The sequence below is a fragment of the Podarcis filfolensis genome (genome assembly GCF_964270895.1).
Source record: "Podarcis filfolensis genome assembly, chromosome: 15".
NCBI classification, from domain to species: domain Eukaryota; kingdom Metazoa; phylum Chordata; class Lepidosauria; order Squamata; family Lacertidae; genus Podarcis; species Podarcis filfolensis.
This window is the reverse complement of record NC_139618.1, coordinates 3,012,190-3,032,995: the sequence shown is the minus strand read 5'-3', so window position 1 is coordinate 3,032,995 and position 20,806 is coordinate 3,012,190. Positions and strand designations below refer to the sequence as shown.

The following is a 20,806-nucleotide window of genomic DNA, read 5'->3' as shown; positions in this document are numbered from 1 at the left end:
TGTACTCCCATAGAGACTCCTTACACTGCGTTTAAAACCAAAATTGCATTTGGGTAGAAACGGCTGATTTGTTGATTTCTATGACAAGCATTAGGCATATTCATGCTACAATGGCTATGTTCTCCCTCCACTGCCAGAAGCTTCTCTGAGTATCAGTTCCTCTTACCTTTGGGTCCTGCTTGTGGGGTTTCCCATTGGGGGCATCTGGGGGTCCACTGTGAGAACAGAATGCAGGACTAGATGGTGGATTGACTTGATCCAACAGCTGGGCTCTTTCAGGTGCTCTGGGGCTGAACTCTAGAAGCCAAGAACTTTGACCCTAGCTATGCTTATTCTGATGCCACTGTCCCTGGAGCTTTCAGAAGAACAGAGGACAGACTGCAAGACAGGCAGAAATCCAACACATGCAGCGCACACACCATTACAGCCCCTCTAGGCCAATTATCCATCTCATTTCACGTTTTTAGCAAGTCATCTCTTTTCCTAATAATCATAATAATAATCAGCAAGAAATACCTGCTGCATCGCCCCCTCTAATTTAAAATGTCACACCTAATCTCATACATGTGGGGGGTGATCTTATTTCTTGGATTACTCCATGGCATGGGAAAGGCATTCTTCGTAGGCTCTGAAATCCAACACATGGCTGCTCTGGAGGGTAGGACCTGAACTGATGGATTCAAGTTGCAAGAAAGCAGATTCCGGCTAAAAATTAGGAAGCGCTTTCTGAGAGCAAGAGGTGTTCTACAGTGGAACGGACTCCCTCAGGAGGTTGTGGCCTCCCCTTCCTTGGAGAATTTTAAGCAGAGGTTGGGCGGCCATCTTGTCATGGATGCTTTAGCTGAGATTCCTGCATTGCAGGGGGTTGGAGTAGATGGCCCTCGTGGGTCCTGTTAAGTTGTGGGTGAACATATCACAGCGATTCTTCAAACAGCTCTTGTTTATTCACAGGCCAGAACAGAACTGAGCTGAAGGGCTCAGCCAACCTGCTTATGTAGAGCTCAACTACAAAGCAACAGTAACAACTTTCTGTAACTATCCAATCACTGAACGTCACTTCCAATTCCTTATTTGCATATGTGGACCTGAGTGAAAGCTATCTACAGTATCCCCCTGCTGGCCCAGGGTGAGAACCTCAGTACATAACAGGTCCCTTCCAACTCTACAATCCTATATGATTCAGTAAGCTGCTAACTTACACCCTCTGTGCTTTTGCCAGGATGAAAAAGCTTCAGGAGGCAACAACCTTGGTTAAGGTTGAACCACCGCCATTTTGTCCTCCTATTCAAAGAGGTTTAGATGTTGAAGCATCAGAAGTGGTCCCTCTTCCCTTCAGGACGAAGGGCTAGCAGCACCATGTGTCCCTTCAGCGCATTTCTTAGCTGGCTCCATAATGACAAGAGAGGAAGGAGACCCTCACAGAAACACTGCATGAGGGACATTTGTGCGATTGCCTTCTCTTATACCTCCCAGAGAGTGCCAACTCTTTCCTTTCATGGAGCTCCGTAAAGAGGAGCTCCCCCTTCTATGTTTTACTGTGAGAGTGTGTCATTTTAGGGGGGTGAAACAATTTTTGCAAATTACTTCAGTGAGGGGTCTTAAAAAATACGTTTTTGGAGAAGAGTGGCAGACGAAGATGATGGACTTTGCAGAACCAGCGAAGCTGGCAGAAAAAAATCCTAAACCAGCATGATCAAGCATTCCAAAAGGACTGGAGTAAATTTATACGATATTTGAAAGATTATTGTAAACAATTAACATCACTAGCAGGGTTGTCTGAAGACTTGTAATGAGAAATTTTCTGTCTTTCTATTTTTATTTAAATTTTGAGCTGTTTTGTAATGAGTATAATTAGAAGTGGAAAACATACAAAATGCAATGATATAAAGGTTAATTTTGAAAGCTATGAGGCGGGAGGCAAGGAAGTTAATAGGCTCTAAAGAGCCAAAGCAGTAAAGTGGATAACAATGATGTGAATGTATAATATTAAATGGAAAATAAATAAAAATTAGATAGATAGATGATAGATAGATGATAGATAGATGATAGATAGATAGATAGTTTTTGGGGTGTGAGGGATTCCAGTCTGCTATTATTTTTTGCGACTGGACAACATTCAACTTGGTAAGTCTACATTGCATGAAGAAGCACATCAACTGGTTTTGGAAAGCCAAAGAACTTTAATTTTACCTCCTGTTAACGTCAGGTCATGCTAAATAATACGAATAACAATAATTTATAATATAGCAGCAAGTAGTTGGCAATCATTTGTAATGATTTTGCACACACTTTACTCAATCATATTAATTTAACCGAACTATATTCTGAATTCCCCCAAGTCGTGCTACAACTTTTTATCAGCTCACAGTTTTGGAATTTGAAAGTTGAAAAATTCAACACGTCCTTTGTGAGGGAGGGAGTCCTTTACCTCTTCGGAAATGCAGGGAGCGTAACCATGAGAGGAAAAACCCCGTAACTGACAGAAAGCAGCATTCCTCACACACACACCCATCCCTGAACTATGAGCTGGTGAATGTGAAGCCCCTGCCTTAAGAGCCATGGGAGCCTGACCAGACCCCTCCTGGGCGGCCATCTTGGCCAGAGATGGCGGAAGCAACAGGCAAAAGTATAACAGCTGTGGCGTACGCCTCAGAGCAGGGAGTGGGCTGAGCAATGCTGAGGAACGCCGCTCATGACACTTGGGAAAGGCAGTGTGGATTGTGTCCAGGGACTTCCAAAAGCGAGCCCTCAGGATCCTGCCCCTCGCCCATAGGGTCCTTTAGCTGACGAGTTTTCCCGCCATTTTCCTTCCTCGCCCTCATGGCAGTGCCAGAATCTCAGGCTTAAATGGTTCCCTTTAGAGAGCTGCCTTTTCTCTCCCCACAAGCCATGGAGGGCCAAGGGAACGTTTCCAAGGCTAAAGCCTCTCGAGGGCTGCTGTCAAATAAGTGCATAAACACCTATTCCCTTGGGAATTGTTTTTCATGAGGATTCAAAAGGCTGTCTCTCCCTCGCTTCCCCCCATGAGGGGTAGCTTACTTAGTTATATACACTTGATCGTAAGAAAAAACCTCAGAGCGGTTTACAAAAAGAAGGGAGAAACTTTGAGGTTGTTGTTTTTTTAAAAAAAAACAACACCAAATGGTGTATAGTTTTTATGAAATAAAATTAATCAGTATGTGGAGGCATCTGCAAAGGCAGCTGGTCTTTCTAAATAGCTTCAGAATAAAATAAATTCATTTAATTACCTCATGAGGAGTTTTAGGGCTCCTCTAGAGGATGGATTAGAATTACCCTACTGCATGAAACTACAAAATGGGCTTTTCCTGATTCTAGTTTCATGAGGCTTCTCCCTTAGCTATTGAAAATGTATAGTGGCCTTTCTTTTCTCCTGGGTTTCAATTCATTGACTTAAGGAACCCCTGAAATACGCTCAGTAGAGTTTAGTTTTCTGCACAATACATGTAACTTGGATGTGGTTTGAACATGAGGGCAGATACAACCTCAGGTCCCCCCCCCCCCCCCGCCTACAGTTTGACAGTTCAGTACTAAGTAAAGTGTACGATTTAAATGTAAAACAAATTTTCTTCATTCCTTTATTTGCCAGACAGTCCCTTTGGAATTTTATTTTGAAGAAGTCTTTAATCGGATCAAGGACACGAAGCTGCTTCTTTCTGTATTGCCCAATTTCACACACTTCAACCAACATCAGAAAATCCAGAGAAGTGCAAATTTCATAGGACAGCTGTCCCTCAACCCGTGATTGTTTCAGGAAGTGTGAATTAGGTTGTTACACAATGAAGTGGAAACAAAAATGGGGGCCAGGGGGTCAGAGAAGGTGTGGAATCCATTTTCATTTGCAAGGTGTAAACTAAAAAACAGCCAATTCGCTCCCGCAAGAGGTAGCGATGGGCACAAACCTGGATGGATTTAAATAAGGATTAGGGAAATTCATGGAGGATATCAATGGCTACGTTTTCCCTAAACTGTCAGAAGCAGGATGCGTCTGAATAAACGTTGCTGGGAATCTCAGGTGGGCAGAGTGTTTTTGCACTCATGTCCTGCTTTGGGGTTGGCCACTGTGAGAAGAAGATGCTGGACTAGATGGGCCTGATCCTGCGGCCAGGCTCTTCCTCGGTTCTTAGGCTGAGACTCTTTGACAGGAGACGGAATAATCCTTCATCTAAGGCAAGACTGTCAGCACAAATCTGTAAATGACATGGAACTTGGGTCTGAGTCACGGCCTTAACGGTGGCCAGGCTGCTCCAGCTAAGCTCTTGCACTTCACAGCTTAAGGAACGTCGCTGTTAATGTGGCCCGAAGAATTCACCGCGTCTTCCTTGTGGCTTTCTCTCACTCACTGACTTCTGTCACGCAAGGGTATTTGCTCCTCCTCTGCTTCTGACGCCGCCATGTTTGTCATCCCCTGTGATACCCAGCTCCATAGACGCTTCCCTGGAACAGGAAACAGAAGAAAGGGGAAGCATCTGTCAAGCCTGTCCAGCAGGGACAGGCAAGTCCTCAAACAGATAAGCAGTTGCGCCCAGGCCAATGGGTTAGGAGCATAGCTGTCAACTTTTCCCTTTTCTTGCGAGGAATCCTATTCGGAATAAGGGAATTTCCCTTTTAAAAAGGGAAACATTGACAGCTATGGTTAGGAGGGGCCACAGCTGGGCGGCAGAGCACCTGCTTCCTATGTAGAATTCAGTCCCTGGCATCATCTCCTGAAATCTTTCTGCCTGTCACTGCATGCCCGCTGATGCTTGTGGTGTAAAACTCTATGTATACTTTTGTCTGGAAGGATGGTGCCTCATAGAGTTTGCAGTAAAAGAGAGCACATATACCTTCCCCCAAATAGCATTTTCCTCATAGTTATTTTATGGTGTTCTTTCAATAATAATAATAATAATAATAATAATACACTTTAAAAAAAGCACACACACCAAAATGCCTGGCATCCCTTTGCCTGTTGCCAGGAGAGGTGCTGCTACTCATTTAGTAGATAATGTAGATGAAACAGTGGTCTGATTTACTATAAGGCAGTTCCGTATGCTGCTATGTCAACTCTTTGTTCAGAACCATGAGGACTAGAACCTTCTTTCATTTTTAGTGGAAATACTGCAGATGTCAATCCCTGACATCTCCTGATAGAATGATCAGGAAACAGGTAGTGGTTAAGACCTCTCTCTCTGTTATATCCTGGAGGGCCACTGCTGGTCAGAATATAGATGGGTTACATGGACAGATATATCAAGTCAGACTAAAGTCAGGTTCCTATGATCAGGGAATATGGGATTGAATATATATCTCTATCTCTATCTCTATCTCTATCTCTATCTCTATCTCTATCTCTATCTCTATCTCTATCTCTATCTCTATCTCTATCTCTATCTCATCTATATATCTGCCTTGTATATTTGACTCCTATTCAGCAGCATTTGATGCTGCAAGCAAGGAACTTTGAAATCTCTTTTTTCCGGGTCTACTAAAAAGATTTCTCAAGGGCAGAAACTCTAGTAAGTGTAGAGAGAGTGGGTATGACTTCAAGAATATTATTTGTGGTTTTTTTTAAAATTTCTTTCTTTCTTTCTTTCTTTCTTTCTTTCTTTCTTTCTTTCTTTCTTTCTTTTTTTTTTGGCCAGATGAATTCACTCAGCTGCTGAGATGGGCAGATATGAGACTTTCCCCTAGGACCAGTTTCCTGTTTTGACCTAGCAACATCACCACCAGCTGGCATGGTGCTGTGGTGCTGTCCAATGACCTCTCGTGCCACAGAGGTTTCCCTGATGGTGCATTAATGGCTCTGAAGGCAGGAAGGTAAGCAAACCTTTTGAGTAATAGAGGGATGGGGAATTTGTGGCCATCCAAATTTTGTTGGACCACAATTTCCACCACCCCAACCACGGGACATACTAGCTGTGACTGATGGGAGTTGGAGTTTAATAACATAAGGACGATCATAGGTTACCCATGTCTGCAGTTGGGTTTTGCTCTTTATTTACCTTTTGACACCATCTCACTGTGGTCTGAGTCTGTAGGATCCTCCTTGAGGGTTCCCAATTCTTTCTTCCAGTTATCCCAATCTACCTCTTCCACACTACAAAACACATACAAACACAAATGAGCAATGAACCGCCTGAATCCCATCACTCAGTTGGGAGCAAATATACAGTCAACATATTGCTTAGCTGTGTAGCTTTTTTGGCATAATTGTTTGTTTTGATGATGATTAAATTTTTGTCCTGCCATTCCTCCCAAAAGTGCTCAGGGTGGCAAACATGTGAGAAAACAATAAAAACAACTTTAAAAATATTCCAATACAAATTACATTTTCAGTGGGTCTGCAATACTGACCCATAAATGCTTCTGATATGTTTACCCTATTGTTAATTGGTAAGAATACTATTGTCATTCAGAAATTGTTGAAGAACTATTTTTTTATGAATTTAAGATATTGGTTGTTGGCACAGCTTGGATATGAACTTGGTTCTGTCTTCTTCTTTTTTGATATTTTGCAATTTTCTGTGACATTGAAGATTATATTGGGGAGTACTGTTTTTGTTTGTTACCATATTGTGCATTTTGGGGAGTTCACATTGCAAACCACCCTGTGATCCTCAAATGAAGGGCAGCATAGAAATTTAATAAATAATAATAATACAAATAATAATGATGATTAGGCTAACATTGTGTATTAATGGTTTTTCCCTTTTGGGTTATAGGGTTGCCATATTTCAAGAAGTGAAAACCAGGACAGCCCGAAAGTTGTTGAGCTTTCTATAATGAAAATGCAAAAAACAAAAAACACATTTTTTTTGGTTTACAGGACATCACTTCCACCTTTGAAATCCTAGTAATGTCTGGGAAACTCCGGATGTATCGCAGCCCTAGCTATTAACCACTTTGAGTTTTCCTTGGGGTTGCAGTCACATCCACACCAAATGTTTAAATCAGTATCATTCCACTTTTAATGGTCATGGCTTTCCCCAAGCAATCCTGGGAAATGTAGCTTGCTAAGGGTGCTGAGAGCTGTTCGGAAGCCCCTCACAAATCTACAACTCTACATCAGGAGTGGTGAACCTGAGGCCAAATGCAGTTATCCAGGCTTCTCTATGTGGCCCTGGTCATCCTCCCCAGGCCACACAACCAGTCCTCTTTCATACCCTGGAAATGTGTCCTTGAGTTCTGGTAATGCCTCATTGTCTGCCTGCATTGAGGATATGGAGACCTGTGTGAAGGAACTAGGCTACTATAGACAAAGGTGACATTCACTCTGCTTGCTCCACCCACCTTTGCCACTGGCCCCACCCCCTGCTGGCCCCAGAAGGTTGTCCGGATGGGAATCTGGCCCCCCAGGCTGAAAAGGGTTCCCCACTCTTGACATACATAGATGGAACTGTATCAATACGTAACAAACTACAACAGAGGATCCACTTCAAGTCACCATTGTGCTACATTGCACATTAGCCCGACCATAAGGTGCCCTATGGGTTTGCAACAGTGTGGGGCATGGCCGAACTCACCGGAAAAAATATCTCTTATCTTTCTCTTCTTCAGAGCCGATAGACAGCTGGCAACCAGATCTCTTGGGCTTCTGCCAATACCAAAGCCAGTTTTTCTCCAACTCCATAATAGCAATCGCTCTCTGTGGATGTAATATAGGAAGAATGTACATATCACAATTACCTTCCCACCATCTTAGATCTATAGGGGAGATCTGTCTCTGCTCCATGCACTTATTTGACATTGGTCCATCTAGCATTGGCTCTCTTGGGTTTTAGGAAGCAGAGATTTCCAGCCCCTGAACTGCTGTTCTGCTTGTAGACTTTCTTGGCCACTTTGGAACAGGATGCTGCATGGGCTTTTAATCTGATCTTGTTCCTTATGTGTGAATCCTTCGTCAGGGCTGAGCTAACAGACAGCTGTCAGAGTGGAATCAAGGGTTGGAGAGTGAGGAGCCAGGAATTTGTGCATTTATTTATTTTCAGCCATTGTATGCTGCACCCAATAGCTTTATTTTCCCAAAGCAATGAGCAATGCCCAGTGGTTTTGGACTTGCCTGCAGCTTCCAAACGCCTTCACTGTGTCCAGAGAGTTTGGTGACCGTCTCGCTCATCAGGGCAATCAGCATGTTCAGGAGGAGGATGTAAGTCATGATGACATAGAAGAGAAGGAGGAGCATCACAAAGTAATTGAACTTCAGGTTCTCGTGAAACTCCAACTCCCCCATCCCAATGGTGAACTTGAACAGCTCCAGGGATGTCTGCAGGAGCCCAGCATACTTGACTTGGTCTTTGTCATCACTGTTGACGAGGGAAGACCCATTCTGGACTGGCTGGGGAGGCTCCCCGGTAAGTATGACAAGGGCTGAAATGATAAATCAGAATATTCAAACCAAGAGGCCCTTAGAGACCTTGAAAACATCTCTGTTTGTACAGTCCCAAAATGCAGGTAGAATTCTGGTTGCTGCCACCCATTCCAGCGCTTCCTGCTGGGACAAGTAGAGACTCACCTGTTGAAAAGCCAAAGAGGAAGATCAAATAGACCATGAGGAAATGGAAGACGTCCCGCAGAATAGCCTAGAACACAGAGCAGGATATAAGCGAATCAAGGGACCACAGCATGGTATAGTGGATAAGAGTATAGAAATTAAGAATGGGAAGAGACCCAGGTTCAGATCTTTGCCCCGGCATGAAATTCAAGTGGATGAACTTGGGCCTAACAGCAGGGCCAGCCTCACAACTGAGGTGACATGATTCCTACTCAGGAGAAGGAGGAGAAGGACTGGATTGAAACCAGACTTTGCTTTGCAAATATGCTAGCAGTTTTTACTGGATTGGTGTTCTACCAACCTTGTGTATCATGACAATGTAGATCCCGGTCTGCTGAAATCCTCGCATGTAATACAGCAGGTTTATCCAGCCGAGCAGGAGGGAGGAAACCATCCAAGGTACGTAATCTTCCATCCCTGCAAGGTACATCACTGCCGAAACCAGCAGGGTCACTGACTGCAACAGCCTGTGAGAAAATGAGGGGGATGCAGAGATGATCCCCGCTTAGAGGTTTCCTTTACAAATAAGGCATGCAAAATCTGTTTGATATACCTTGCAGAATTCCACAAGGAAGCCAGAGGAAGCACCTTTAAGGCATAGAAGAGTATCCTTGGCCTGCTAACACACAAAAGCTAAGCCACGTGCCCCAGCTAAGCATTGTGAGTGAGAAAAGAAAAAATTGCAGCCTCTTCACTCCTCCCTCAGTCCAGAGCTAAGCCATGGCTTGGAGAATGCATTACGTCCAAAGCTGGGCTTGTGATTTGCACCCCCCGCTGGACAAACCGCAAGAGATGAAGCAAGAACAAACCATATTTAATGCTTGACTGTAAAAAATAAAAAACTCAAAGTGGTTTACGAAATGCAGGAAGCAATGCAATAATCAGTAAAAACGGTTGAAAACAACTATTAAAAAAATTTCCGGTAATTACCGGTAATAAATAATAAAATTCTCCTAGGATGCACACTTCTGTAGAGAAGTGCAGATTTGGAAGGAAGGCTGTACTGCAGGACTCAACTCGTATTCTTTCAAAAAATGCAAATTGTTAAATACTGAAAATATTGAAATGTCTTGAAATACGAACTGAATCAATCAAAATTATTGTACATGACAGCAGGCTATGGTGGGAGAAATGGGGGGGAGAAAAATTTTGTTGTGGATGTTTTTGTGAGCTTATACAAAACAAGGCAGGTATGGAAAGCAGAGCTGCCCCCTATAAAATGATGGACCCATCAAGGATTCTGTGTAGATTAGCCAAAGCGTCACTTGATTCTAGGCTTCCTTTCTCCTCCGCAAACGAAACAGGGAGAACTTTTGAATTGTAAACCACCTCCACCCATAATGGCCTCTTGCCCACATGCCCCCCCCCAACATACAGGAAAATCTCGATGTAGCCATCCTGAAGCAGACTTTTCAGTGACAGGCGCCTTCTCCACAGGTAAATGGTCTAAAAAGCAAATGGACAGGAACACTCTTGTCAGTACAGCAGCAATAGTGCAGTGGCAAATTCAGAAGTGCAAGATCCCTTCGCGATACTAAGTCTACAACTAAGTCTACACAACCTTCTAAAATTATACAATATTAATTAGTGATGCATTGCAATGATCAGTGCAGATACCCACGTGTCACCTTTCAGCCAGGCATACTATTTTATATGTATATACACAGGCATACTGTGTATACACACCCTTTCATACTGATGGAGCAGCCCTAGGACTCTGGAGACAGGAGTCCTTCTGAGACCCTGCTGCAGAAATAGTAAGGTGTATTTGCCTCTCCCCCCATGACCCTAGACCACACTTCTGTACAGCAGATTGAACCATCTGGTGGTGGTACAAAAAGAAATCACTGAGCAGTAAATGGGTAAGCAGCTGAGTGGGTATTTATTTACAAGCTTACTCGCCAGCCCCTCTAGCGTGGAGATGGACAACTTTTTATATATATATTTTTTAAAGAGTATTTTAAGGGTGATTTGACCAGAAGGATCACTGCCCTTGATATGTGCTTTCACTCATCCCAGGTTCACCTCTGGGCAATAAAATCCTGCAAAACCTAGTGACTAATCTGTGTCTCCTAAGGAAGCAGAATGTTGGAAAGATTCCGGAAAGACAAAAGGAAGGATTTGTTCACACAGCTCAGAGTTCAATTGGCCACCAATTTGGGTGGCTTTAAAAGAGGATTAGATCAATTAACGGGGGAGTCACAGTCACAATGGCTGTGTTCTCCTTCCTCTGTTGGAGGCAGTGTGCTTCTGAAATCCAGTTATTGGGAATCTCAAGTTGGCTCTTGCACTCAGGACCCAACTGCGGGGTTCCTATTGGGGAATCTGGTTGATTAAAAAGGCTCCTCCTCTACAATGTATTAAACCATCCTAATGGCTCACTTCTTTCTGTCCCCAACCCAGATTTTTAACTGCAGCCTTGTATTTCAGCACTGGCCAGGCAGCCATAGGAGACAAGGAATAACATGAATGCGAGTGAGCTGTTGCGTTATGAAGACATGGTTTATAAGCCAACAACAAACCAAAGCTATACATTGTGTTTGCTTGGCAGAAAAATCAGTCTGTTGTGGTCGGCTCATATGTCCAAACTAGCAGCCATAGGCTCAATCAACCATGGTTATGTGCAAACCGGGGTAGTGTATATATTTTGTTAATTCTTTTAAAATGAAATATTTGATGCTCTTCATTTCTGAAGCAGTCCTATTTTCTGCCAGCTTTCTGTAGCCAAGTTAAGACGCAATTTATTTATTTTTAATTCAAACACATCCCAAACAGCAGCAGGAAGGGCAGGAAGAGTATGTTGTACCTGAGCAAAAAGGAGATACACTCCTCCAATTAAGACAATGACCTGGCCAATGAGCCACAATACGTCTCCAGCAGCATTTGACACAGGAAAAGGAGGCTGGGATGATACAAGAAAAAGAAAGGGGAGGTACATAAGTAATTGAGGAAGATAAAAGCAGTGCCAATCAGCTGATTGTCAGGGCTTGCAAAGTGCTACACAGGACTCTGCCGGCACTGACCAGCTGGTTGGAAGTGTCTACAAGTTCCTTTTTGACCAGATTTGACTGTGACAGATCTGGCAGTTTCAGCTTCTCTTGGTTTCTCATTTATTCCAGTCTTTATTCTAGTTCTCCACATTTCTGCACCTGCTTATGATTTATTTATTTTTAATCTCATCAAAATGAACTTCATTTTTTTTAAGACATCATGAAAATTTATCCATGTGAATCTCTGCTGGCAATTTTTGCCTCAAATGCAGATTTTGGCACACCAGCCGTCCCTAACATAACAAACTTTTGTATGTCATCTTCCCCTGATATATCCATAATAATGCACACTTGTTCATCTTTTGTACACATTGCTTGGCTGCAGAACTGCAGTGAAAGATTCGGAGAAGTGTGGATTTCAAAGAATGACTGCATTTCAGTTCAGAAAGTGGAAATTAAGTAGGTTTGCCTTTCAACGCAAACTGAATTACATCTCTCTGCCACCCTTAGCCTACATCATGTATGGGCAGGTGGGTGCAGCTTGGCCCAAAAGGCCTTGTAGAACAAACAGGGAGCTTCCACACTTCTGCCCTACAGAGCCACCCTCCTCCTCTCTCTGCCTCCCTCTCTGTATCCCCCAAGCCCCAAAGCTGTTGTTACCTTCCCCTCCAGAGGCCGGTGATAAGCAACAGCTGAGAACACTGACATGAACAGCACATAGGAGAAAAAACTGATGTAAAATCTCATGGCAGCAAAGGCGTCCCATTTGCTTTGAAGAAGCTTGTTTATAGGTTCCAGGACCACCATCTTGTACCGCTTCTGTATGTAGGAGAAAGAAAGAAAGAAAGAAAGAAAGAAAGAAAGAAAGAAAGAAAGAAAGAAAGAAAGAATAATTCATTGATTCAGACCCCACCAACCCTGGTTATTAGCCATACTGAGGCTGCTGGCAGTTGGCGCCCAAAAACATCTGGAGGGCCACAGGGTACCCTAGCCCTGCTCCAAGTTGCATGAAACCACAGCTTCTTCAGCCTGCAAACAGGTTGGCTGAATAAACTGTGGTTTTGCGCAACGAAGAGGCCTATGCTGGTGTGTGTTTCTTTACTTAAAGGTATTAAACTGCTTAATCATCTAAAATGTTCTAAGCCATGTACAACAGTGCAAATCGGCATAAGGACGCCAAAACAATGCCATCAAAACAGAGATAAATAAACCTACTGGTACAGTGTTCATTCTTATAGACAGGAAAAACATGCAAATCTTTACAAGAAGTCAGTAGTGCATAATTGATTGTGCTTCAGCTATGGCACTGAGAAGGGCAACAGCAGAAAATGTTAGGGCTCGTGTCCATTTGTGGGTCACCTTCCTGTGATATTCTGTAGGGCATGGTGCTATGGATAACATTTTCCAGGCTAATCCCATATTTTATATTACAGGGTAACCTATTTTGTTTTCTCAAAATAAGTATCCACAAAGGCACCAAATCAAGACTTTCTAAGGCAAGAGTACCCCTCCTGAATTAGGTTAATGGTTCATCTAGTTTCACACAGCGACCAACCAGGTGCCTATGGGAAGACCACAAAAAAATTATTCTTGTGGAGACTTCTTCAAATAATAAATCAAGAACATAAGGGGCTTGTGTAAACTTAAAAAAAAAAAGTGATGGGTGCAGAGCACTGAAAAGAAAACAAAGATGGCACCGAGAAAATATCCTGAAGAGAGAAACCTAGATGTAGAGAGAACTGAAGGATCTCCCTTAGGGATTATTTTGAAGCAGACAAGTCGCCTTTGTCAATCATCTCACCGGAGTATCGCTGCTGTAGGCAAGAATGTCCAACACAGAGTTCTCCTCATAGCTGTCAATGGAGGTCAGGTCATAGAGAGAGATGTGGACAGGCCCATAGGTCCATTCAGTGAACTTTCGTGAAAGGTGACGGTACTGCGGGTCTTTGATTTCACGGTGAATAATGTTTTTGAAGATCTAAGAAGGACAGAAAAGGGGGAGGAATCTTCTTTGAGTTTTGCCTTCCAACATTTATAAATAGTTAGACAGCATCTGAGGCCCTTCTTTATGTGCTCCCTCGATGAGAGATCTGGAGGGTGACAACATGAAAATGGGCCTTTTCTTTGGTGGCTCCCCATTTGTGGAATGCTCTCCTTAGGTAGCCCTGCCTGGCACCTTTATTACACACCTTTAACCACTGAGTGAAAACATTTCTCTTCAACCAGGCCTTTGGCTGATTAAACAATCTATGGCCTTTTAAATGTGCCGGAGGGGGGGTATTGTTTTTTCCGTTGTTATATTATGTATTTTGTGTTTTTATATTGTAAACCACCCTGTGATCTTTGCATGAATGGTGGTGTAACAACATCATCAACAACAGGAACAGACCAACAACTCCTCAGTGTTCTACCGGCATGTCTTCTCCAGAGTGACCTTAGGAGCCCATCCTGAGTGGCTGGCCTACCTCCTTCCACTCTGATTGGCTCCAGTCACCACAAAGGGTGGGAATACTTCTTCTCAGTGGCTAAAAGGTTCCCATTTCATGCTGATTGGGCAGCTCTGGGATACTGAAGAAGACGACGACACCGGTACCCTTCTATAATGGGTATTTGACCCCCTGTGACCCCCAGACCAAAACATCTCTGCCAGTAAGGGGTGTGGCTTAGAAAGAGTTCCAAGGGCTGGAAAAAGAGCCTTGAAGAACTGCACCTGCATCCTGGGCCTGAGCCTCACCATCCCTGGGACATGATATTCAAGTTTGTGCACTGTAATGGAGTTGTGAAATCATGTATCCCCGGTACAAATCTTCTTAAGTTGTCTTCTGCAAGCTGCCCTCTCAGTCTCAGCCTCCTACCTGGAGGCTGACAAAGCCACTTCCGCCCTACAGAGAAGGTGGGGTTGCGGGCTTCATGGCCCAGTCCACATGCGATTGGGAGGATCCCCGGCTGCGTCACCCCCTGGCCAGCCAATCGGCTGGCTCTCGGGGCGTGGCCTGCCCTATTTAAGACAGGATGCAGCCGGGGTTCTCCCTCTTTGCCAGCTGTTCCGGTTCTGGAGGTTGACAACACTGACCTATCTTATGTGGCCTGAATCTCTGCTAGCATGACATGAAGATGCTGCCTTCCAGATATTGTTGGACTTCTGTCTCCATGTAGCCAGTGTAGCCAACAGCCAGGAGAATGATGGGAACTGGAGTCCAACAACATCTTGGAAGGTCACAGGTTCCTCAGCTCAGAAATGCAGCTGATGACAAGCTCTCAACTGACTTACCTCTATCTTTCCAGTCTTGACGGCCAGGGTCAAGGGGTTCAAGCCTTTCCTGTTGATTAATTCCTCCAGTTTCTGGCATAGGTTGAGCGTAGCACTGTGCATCAGGATCTTGTTGTACATCTCAATCACCAGCTCCCTGTTCTTCTCATCTGCATCATCGGCTGCCATCACCAAGGCGTGGAGGACAGTGTTGCCGAGGGAATCCCGCTCTGCCAGGTTGGCCTTCTGATGAGGGTTATCCAGGAGATACCTGATGACTTCTGGCTGGTTGGTGCAAGCAGCTAAGGAGAGGGGAAGCTCACCTGGAGGAGGAAGGAGATAAATGGAAGCAAACCTGGGAGAGGAATGGCTGCTTTTGGCACAAGTTACAAAAACTGAGCACCCACTTCAAGAATCTGTGACAGCGGACTTTAGGCAGAATTCATCATGCGAAAGGCTGGGCTGGATGAATCCCAAGCCAGAATTAAGATTGCCGGAAGAAATATCAATAACCACAGATATGCAGATGACACAACCTTGATGGCAGAAAGTGAGGAGGAATTAAAGAACCTTTTAATGAGGGTGAAAGAGGAGAGCGCAAAATATGGTCTGAAGCTCAACATCAAAAAAACGAAGATCATGGCCACTGGGCCCATCACCTCCTGGCAAATAGAAGGGGAAGAAATGGAGGCAGTGAGAGATTTTACTTTCTTGGGCTCCATGATCACTGCAGATGGTGACAGCAGTCACAAAATTAAAAGACGCCTGCTTCTTGGGAGAAAGGCGATGGCAAACCTAGACAGCATCTTAAAAAGCAGAGACATCACCTTGCCAACAAAGGTCCGTATAGTTAAAGCTCTGGTTTTCCCAGTAGTGATGTATGGAAGTGAGAGCTGGACCATAAAGAAGGCTGTTCGCCGAAGAATTGATGCTTTTGAATTATGGTGCTGGAGGAGACTCTTGAGAGTCCCATGGACTGCAAGAAGATCAAACCTCTCCATTCTGAAGGAAATCAGCCCTGAGTGCTCACTGGAAGGACAGATCCTGAAGCTGAGGCTCCAAGACTTTGGCCACCTCATGAGAAGAGAAGACTCCCTGGAAAAGACCCTGATGTTGGGAAAGATGGGGGGCACAAGGAGAAGGGGACGACAGAGGACGAGATGGTTGGACAGTGTTCTCGAAGCTACAAACATGAGTCTGACCAAACTGCGGGAGACCGTGGAAGACAGAAGTGCCTGGCGTGCTCTGGTCCATGGGGTCACGAAGAGTCGGACACGACTAAATGACTAAACAACAACATCAACCTACCAAAGTAGAAGTAAGCCCCTTTCTCCTGCTGGTGGAAGAACTTTCCACAGGCCTTGGCATGGACGGCTGCGCCGTTCTCCACCAGGAGCTTGATCAGATCTAAGTTCCTCTCCTCAATGGCAATGTGGAGTGCTGTGTGGCCTAGCAGAACAAAAATGGAATGAAAGAAAATCATTAAAGAAGTCAAACGTAGAAAACAAGCATGTTCTCCTACGCCTGAGTGGAGGAGTTCTTTTTTAATGCTGTCCCCCCCCCACCCTAAGGTCCTTACCTTTATAGAAGCTATCCTTACAAGCTACGTTGATCAGAGGCCTTGGGTTCTTGGTCTCCTTGTCTATCTTCAACAGCAAAGGGATGGTGGGGTTTGCCCCATCTTTTAAATTCAGCAAGGCCTTCATCAAGCAGGTCTTGCCCGTTTCTCCATCTGGAAGAGAAGGGAGTTCTACCCTTTGTTTGGAGAAGTGCATTTCTTTTTTCTAACAAAGACAGTGTAAAGGGCCATTCAAGTCTATCAAATGCTTTAAGAATATCCAATGAAAGGGGTGCAGGAGGTGTATCTTATAATGTCTAAGGATCCTGTTCCAATATATTCTAGAGGGCGAGAGGATCCCTGAATCTTGGAAATTGTCTCAAGTTTCCGTCATATTGAAACACAGCTGAACTGTGTTCCTATAGGTCAAAAGCACTAGTTGAGCAAAATGAAAATATTTAATATGCGATCTAGGAACAGAGATAAATAATTTCCTCACAAAATAGGTGCATAAAGATCAAGCAGACTTCATGCTGGGGTGCCATATAAGCAACTCCATCCATTTCAAATATTCAGGGAAGAGCCTATTTCAAAGAACATAGATGCTTTAAATTTGCATATGTATTGTGAATTGTGAATTAAGTAAGTTTGCATTTGTGAATCAAATGGAACTTCTCTGTCATTTCTCCTCTTGCCCATTATGCGCTCCCGGATCTTTTTCACCAGAAATACCAGGAATTGGACCAGGGACCTTCTGCAATCAAAGGAGATAACTGTACCTGTAACTGTGCTATGGGCCCTTATGATTTCCTCTGCTACAGAGTTTCCCAACCTGTGGGGTTGAAAACCCAAGCAGGTTTGAATCCTGTGTAAGGTCCCACATTCCGTTGACAGTAAATGGATGGGTAAACATAGCAAATAAATTTGGATTTGTGGGTTGCCATACCAAAAATGATGGGAACCACCAATCTACTCTATAGTTTGGGAAATTGTCTTTTCTCTGTTTGGACCCCCCCCCCTTAAAATACCGTAGCCAACTTTTGTATGTTGTTCCCTGAAACCAAAGAGCAGGTTTTTGTCTATGTTCAGATACTGTTGAGCACCATTTTGAATCAGGTGTAACAGAATATAGTACATTTCAAAACTGCACTGATTTTAACCAAATTTTGCATGATGGTTCATGAGATCAAAGAGCAGGTTTTGGCCTAAGTCTGGATACAATTGGATCAAGGTGGAAGACTAACATTTCAAAACTGCACTGATTTGAACCACTTCTTTTTTTTACAATTCCGAGGAAACGCCAGGTGTGAATGTTAGTTAAAAACAACACAACTTCCCTGAGAAAATAATGTGATTTAGTACAGTGGTACCTCGGGTTAAGTATTTGATTTGTTCCGGAGGTCCGTACTTAACCTGAAGCACCACTTTAACTAATGGGGCCTCCCGCTGCTGTCGCACCACCGGAGCACAATTTCTGTTCTCATCCTGAAGCAAAGTTCTTAACCCAAGGTACTATTTCTGGGTTAGCAGGGTTTGTAACCTGAAGCGTATGTAACCTGAAGTGTACGTAACCCGAGGTACCACTGTAAATCACATTTCTCCACTCCAAACATCACTATCTGTCCTCTGCTCTCTGATGGTCCTCATCAATCTTGCAAATAGTTCTGTGAAGCTTGAGAAGCTTGCCTATTCTTACATCAGGAAGAAGGGTTTTTTTAACAAAAACCCTAGTTTTCAGGCTCGTGCCTACCTGTGTACTCAGAGTTGGTAAGAAATTTGCCGGTTTTTCGCAAATAGTCCCCCAGTCCTTCCAGCTCCTCAGGGTTCCCCCTCACGATAGCACCAAAGAGGCGACTCTTGTTAAAAGTGTTCTCTTTACTGTGGGGGGGAAAGCAGAATGAACAAAGACCACAATCTGCAGTGTACATTTAAAGCAGTACTGTACTCCTTTAAACAGTCTGGGTACTGTCATTTGTTAAGGATGTATTATTAGGATACCCTAGTTCCCTTCACATTTTCCAGAGTTTTCTTAGAAGAGGAGCTAATTGCTAAAGCTCTCAGGGGGTTGTAGCTTTATTAAGCATCACCTGATTCTCAGAACCTTTAGCAAATGATGGTTCCCAGGATTCTTTGAGGGAATCCGTAGCTGTTAAGGTGGTGTTATAATGCTTCATAGAGCAGAGGTAACCTACACCCCTCTTTAGACAGAATATAGTCCAGGAAGGACCATACGCCAGTGGTAGAGGCTCCTGCTCTGGATGCAGAAGGTTCCAAGTTCAATCCATGGAAACTTCTCCAAGCAAAGCTGGAAGTGACTCTGAAATTCCAAAGAGCCTCTGTAGACCAGCGGTGGTGAGGCAAATGGTGGTGTCAAGAGATGAACTTCTAGGCCTTTGTTATGTACTGAGTTGAATAGGATCCAAACTGCAGCAGTCTGATTGGTCCTAGAACAATAGGATTCAGAATGCAGCAGTCTGATTGGTCCTAGAACAATGCAGCAGTATGATTGGTTGGCAGGAACCACCCAATCATGCTCCAGATAGAAGTGAATCCACAACCTGATTGGCTTACAGTAGAATTCCGGAATTAGCCAATCATGTGCAGCCCATTGTGTAAATAATGTATATAAAGCAGATACCTTGAGGGGACATTCATTCATTCCTCCTCACCACTATGAGCTGAATAAAGAGCATGAAATCATTTTGCGACTCTGAGTATATTTCAGCCTTATAGACAAGCAGACAAATCACTTGTTCCAGAAGGCATTCACCAAAGAGCTCTTGAGGCGTTCAAATATGAAATTGCTGATATTCTAACAAAAATCCATAATATCAGCCTTCATACCTGAGCACTGGAAAGTGGCCAATGTAACACCCATTTTTTTTAGAAATGGACCTCTGGGAATTAACATGGGGAAAATGGTGAAAAGCATGATTAAAGATAGAATGACCAAGCATATAGATGATCCAGTATTTCTGAAGAAGACATAAGCATGGCTTCCACAAAGGTAAAGGTAAAGGGACCCCTGACCATTATGTCCAGTTGTGACCGACTCTGGGGTTGTGGCGCTCATCTCGCTTTATTGGCTGAGGGAGCAGGCATACAGCTTCCGGGTCATGTGGCCAGCACGACTAAGCCGCTTCTGGCGAACCAGAGCAGCCCACGGAAACGCCGTTTACCTTCCCGCCGGAGCGGTACCTATTTATCTACTTGCACTTTGACATGCTTTCGAACTGCGAGATTGGCAGGAGCAGGGACCGAGCAACAGAAGCTCACCCCGTCGCTGGGATTCGACCCTCCGACCTTCTGATCAGCAAGCCCTAGGCTCTGTGGTTTAACCCACAGCGCCACCCATGTCCCTCACCACAAAGGTAAGTCCTGTCTAATTAACCTTTCAAAGCTCTTGGAGAGTGTCAACAAAGATATGGCTAAAGATAGGACCAATAGTCAGCCATGATGGGAGTTATTGTCCACCAACTTCCAGAGGCCCACAGATGTTCCCCACCCCTGCAGTAGATGGGTTGACTCCTGAAGGCAGCTGCTTACCTCAGATTGGGAGGAATCTTAATCCTAATCTTTGGAGATGGCGGACGTTCCGTCTCAAAGGAGGTTTCCATGGGTCGTGGCTCTCCTTTTCCCCCAACTGCCTTCTTCTCCCTTGCCTCCACATTGTCCAAGGTGCCATCATCTATCTCCAGTATTGGTAAGTTATGCATCACGCCACTGAAAGTCAGCTGGCAAGAGAATAGAGCACCACAAGAAAGTTTATTTGATTTACAGCAAATAGATTGAATAGATTCTAGCTCTCGGGATTACAAAGAAAAGTGCATTACAAAAAGGTTTGGCACATTCAGAGGTCCAGGAGCATGGAACTGCACATAACAGAAGATATATATGGAACTTTAAATACCGTATTTTTCACTCTATAGGACGCACTTTTTCCCCTCCAAAAATTAAGAGGAAATGTGTGTGCGTCCTATGGAGCGAATGCAGGCTCCTTGGCTTTAGCGATAGCAACGCGAAGCCTCCGAAGCGCAGAGGAAGCGTTCCCTCCGCGCTCCGGAGGCTTCCCGTTGCTTTCGCTGAAGCCTGGAGAGCGAGAGGGATCGGTGCGCACTGACCCCTCTCGCTCTCCAGGCTTCAGGGATAGCCGCCTGAAGCCTCTGGAGCACAGCGGGAGGTCCCGCTGCACTCTGGAGGCTTCGGGTTCCTTTTGCTGAAGCCAGAAGAGCAAGACTCTCCTGGCTTCAGCAGAGAGGGAGAGCTGCGCAGCGCCCCTTCAGCCAAGCAGGTGGAGAAATGGAAGGGGCTCCATTTCTCCTGCCGCTTCGCTGAAGGGGCGCTGAGCAGAGAGGGGGAGAATTTTTTTTCTTGTTCTCCCCCTCTAAAACAAGGTGCGTCCTATGGTCGGGTGTGTCCTATAGAGCGAAAAATACAGTACCTTAAAAACCATCTCT

The 20,806-nt window shown here is 44.4% G+C and overlaps 1 protein-coding gene across 1 annotated transcript in view; it reads right to left on the bottom strand.

Moving 5' to 3' along the window:
* Positions 1-2,160: 2,160 nt before the first annotated feature.
* The window catches only part of LOC310750036 (transient receptor potential cation channel subfamily V member 2-like), a 21,470-nt gene continuing 2,824 nt past the window's right edge, over positions 2,161-20,806 (bottom strand). The window contains exons 2-16 of the mRNA XM_083587621.1: positions 19,896-20,083; positions 18,100-18,227; positions 16,371-16,523; positions 16,100-16,240; positions 14,813-15,114; positions 13,343-13,519; positions 12,202-12,360; positions 11,358-11,453; positions 9,927-9,997; positions 8,853-9,018; positions 8,513-8,579; positions 8,060-8,367; positions 7,524-7,645; positions 6,003-6,097; positions 2,161-4,455 (exon numbers count right to left, since the gene is read on the bottom strand). Of these exons, the coding sequence (XP_083443747.1) occupies positions 4,358-4,455; positions 6,003-6,097; positions 7,524-7,645; positions 8,060-8,367; positions 8,513-8,579; positions 8,853-9,018; positions 9,927-9,997; positions 11,358-11,453; positions 12,202-12,360; positions 13,343-13,519; positions 14,813-15,114; positions 16,100-16,240; positions 16,371-16,523; positions 18,100-18,227; positions 19,896-20,065 (2,253 nt within the window). The 5' untranslated portion in view covers positions 20,066-20,083 and the 3' untranslated portion in view covers positions 2,161-4,357. The remainder of the gene's footprint in view (positions 4,456-6,002; positions 6,098-7,523; positions 7,646-8,059; positions 8,368-8,512; positions 8,580-8,852; positions 9,019-9,926; positions 9,998-11,357; positions 11,454-12,201; positions 12,361-13,342; positions 13,520-14,812; positions 15,115-16,099; positions 16,241-16,370; positions 16,524-18,099; positions 18,228-19,895; positions 20,084-20,806) is intronic.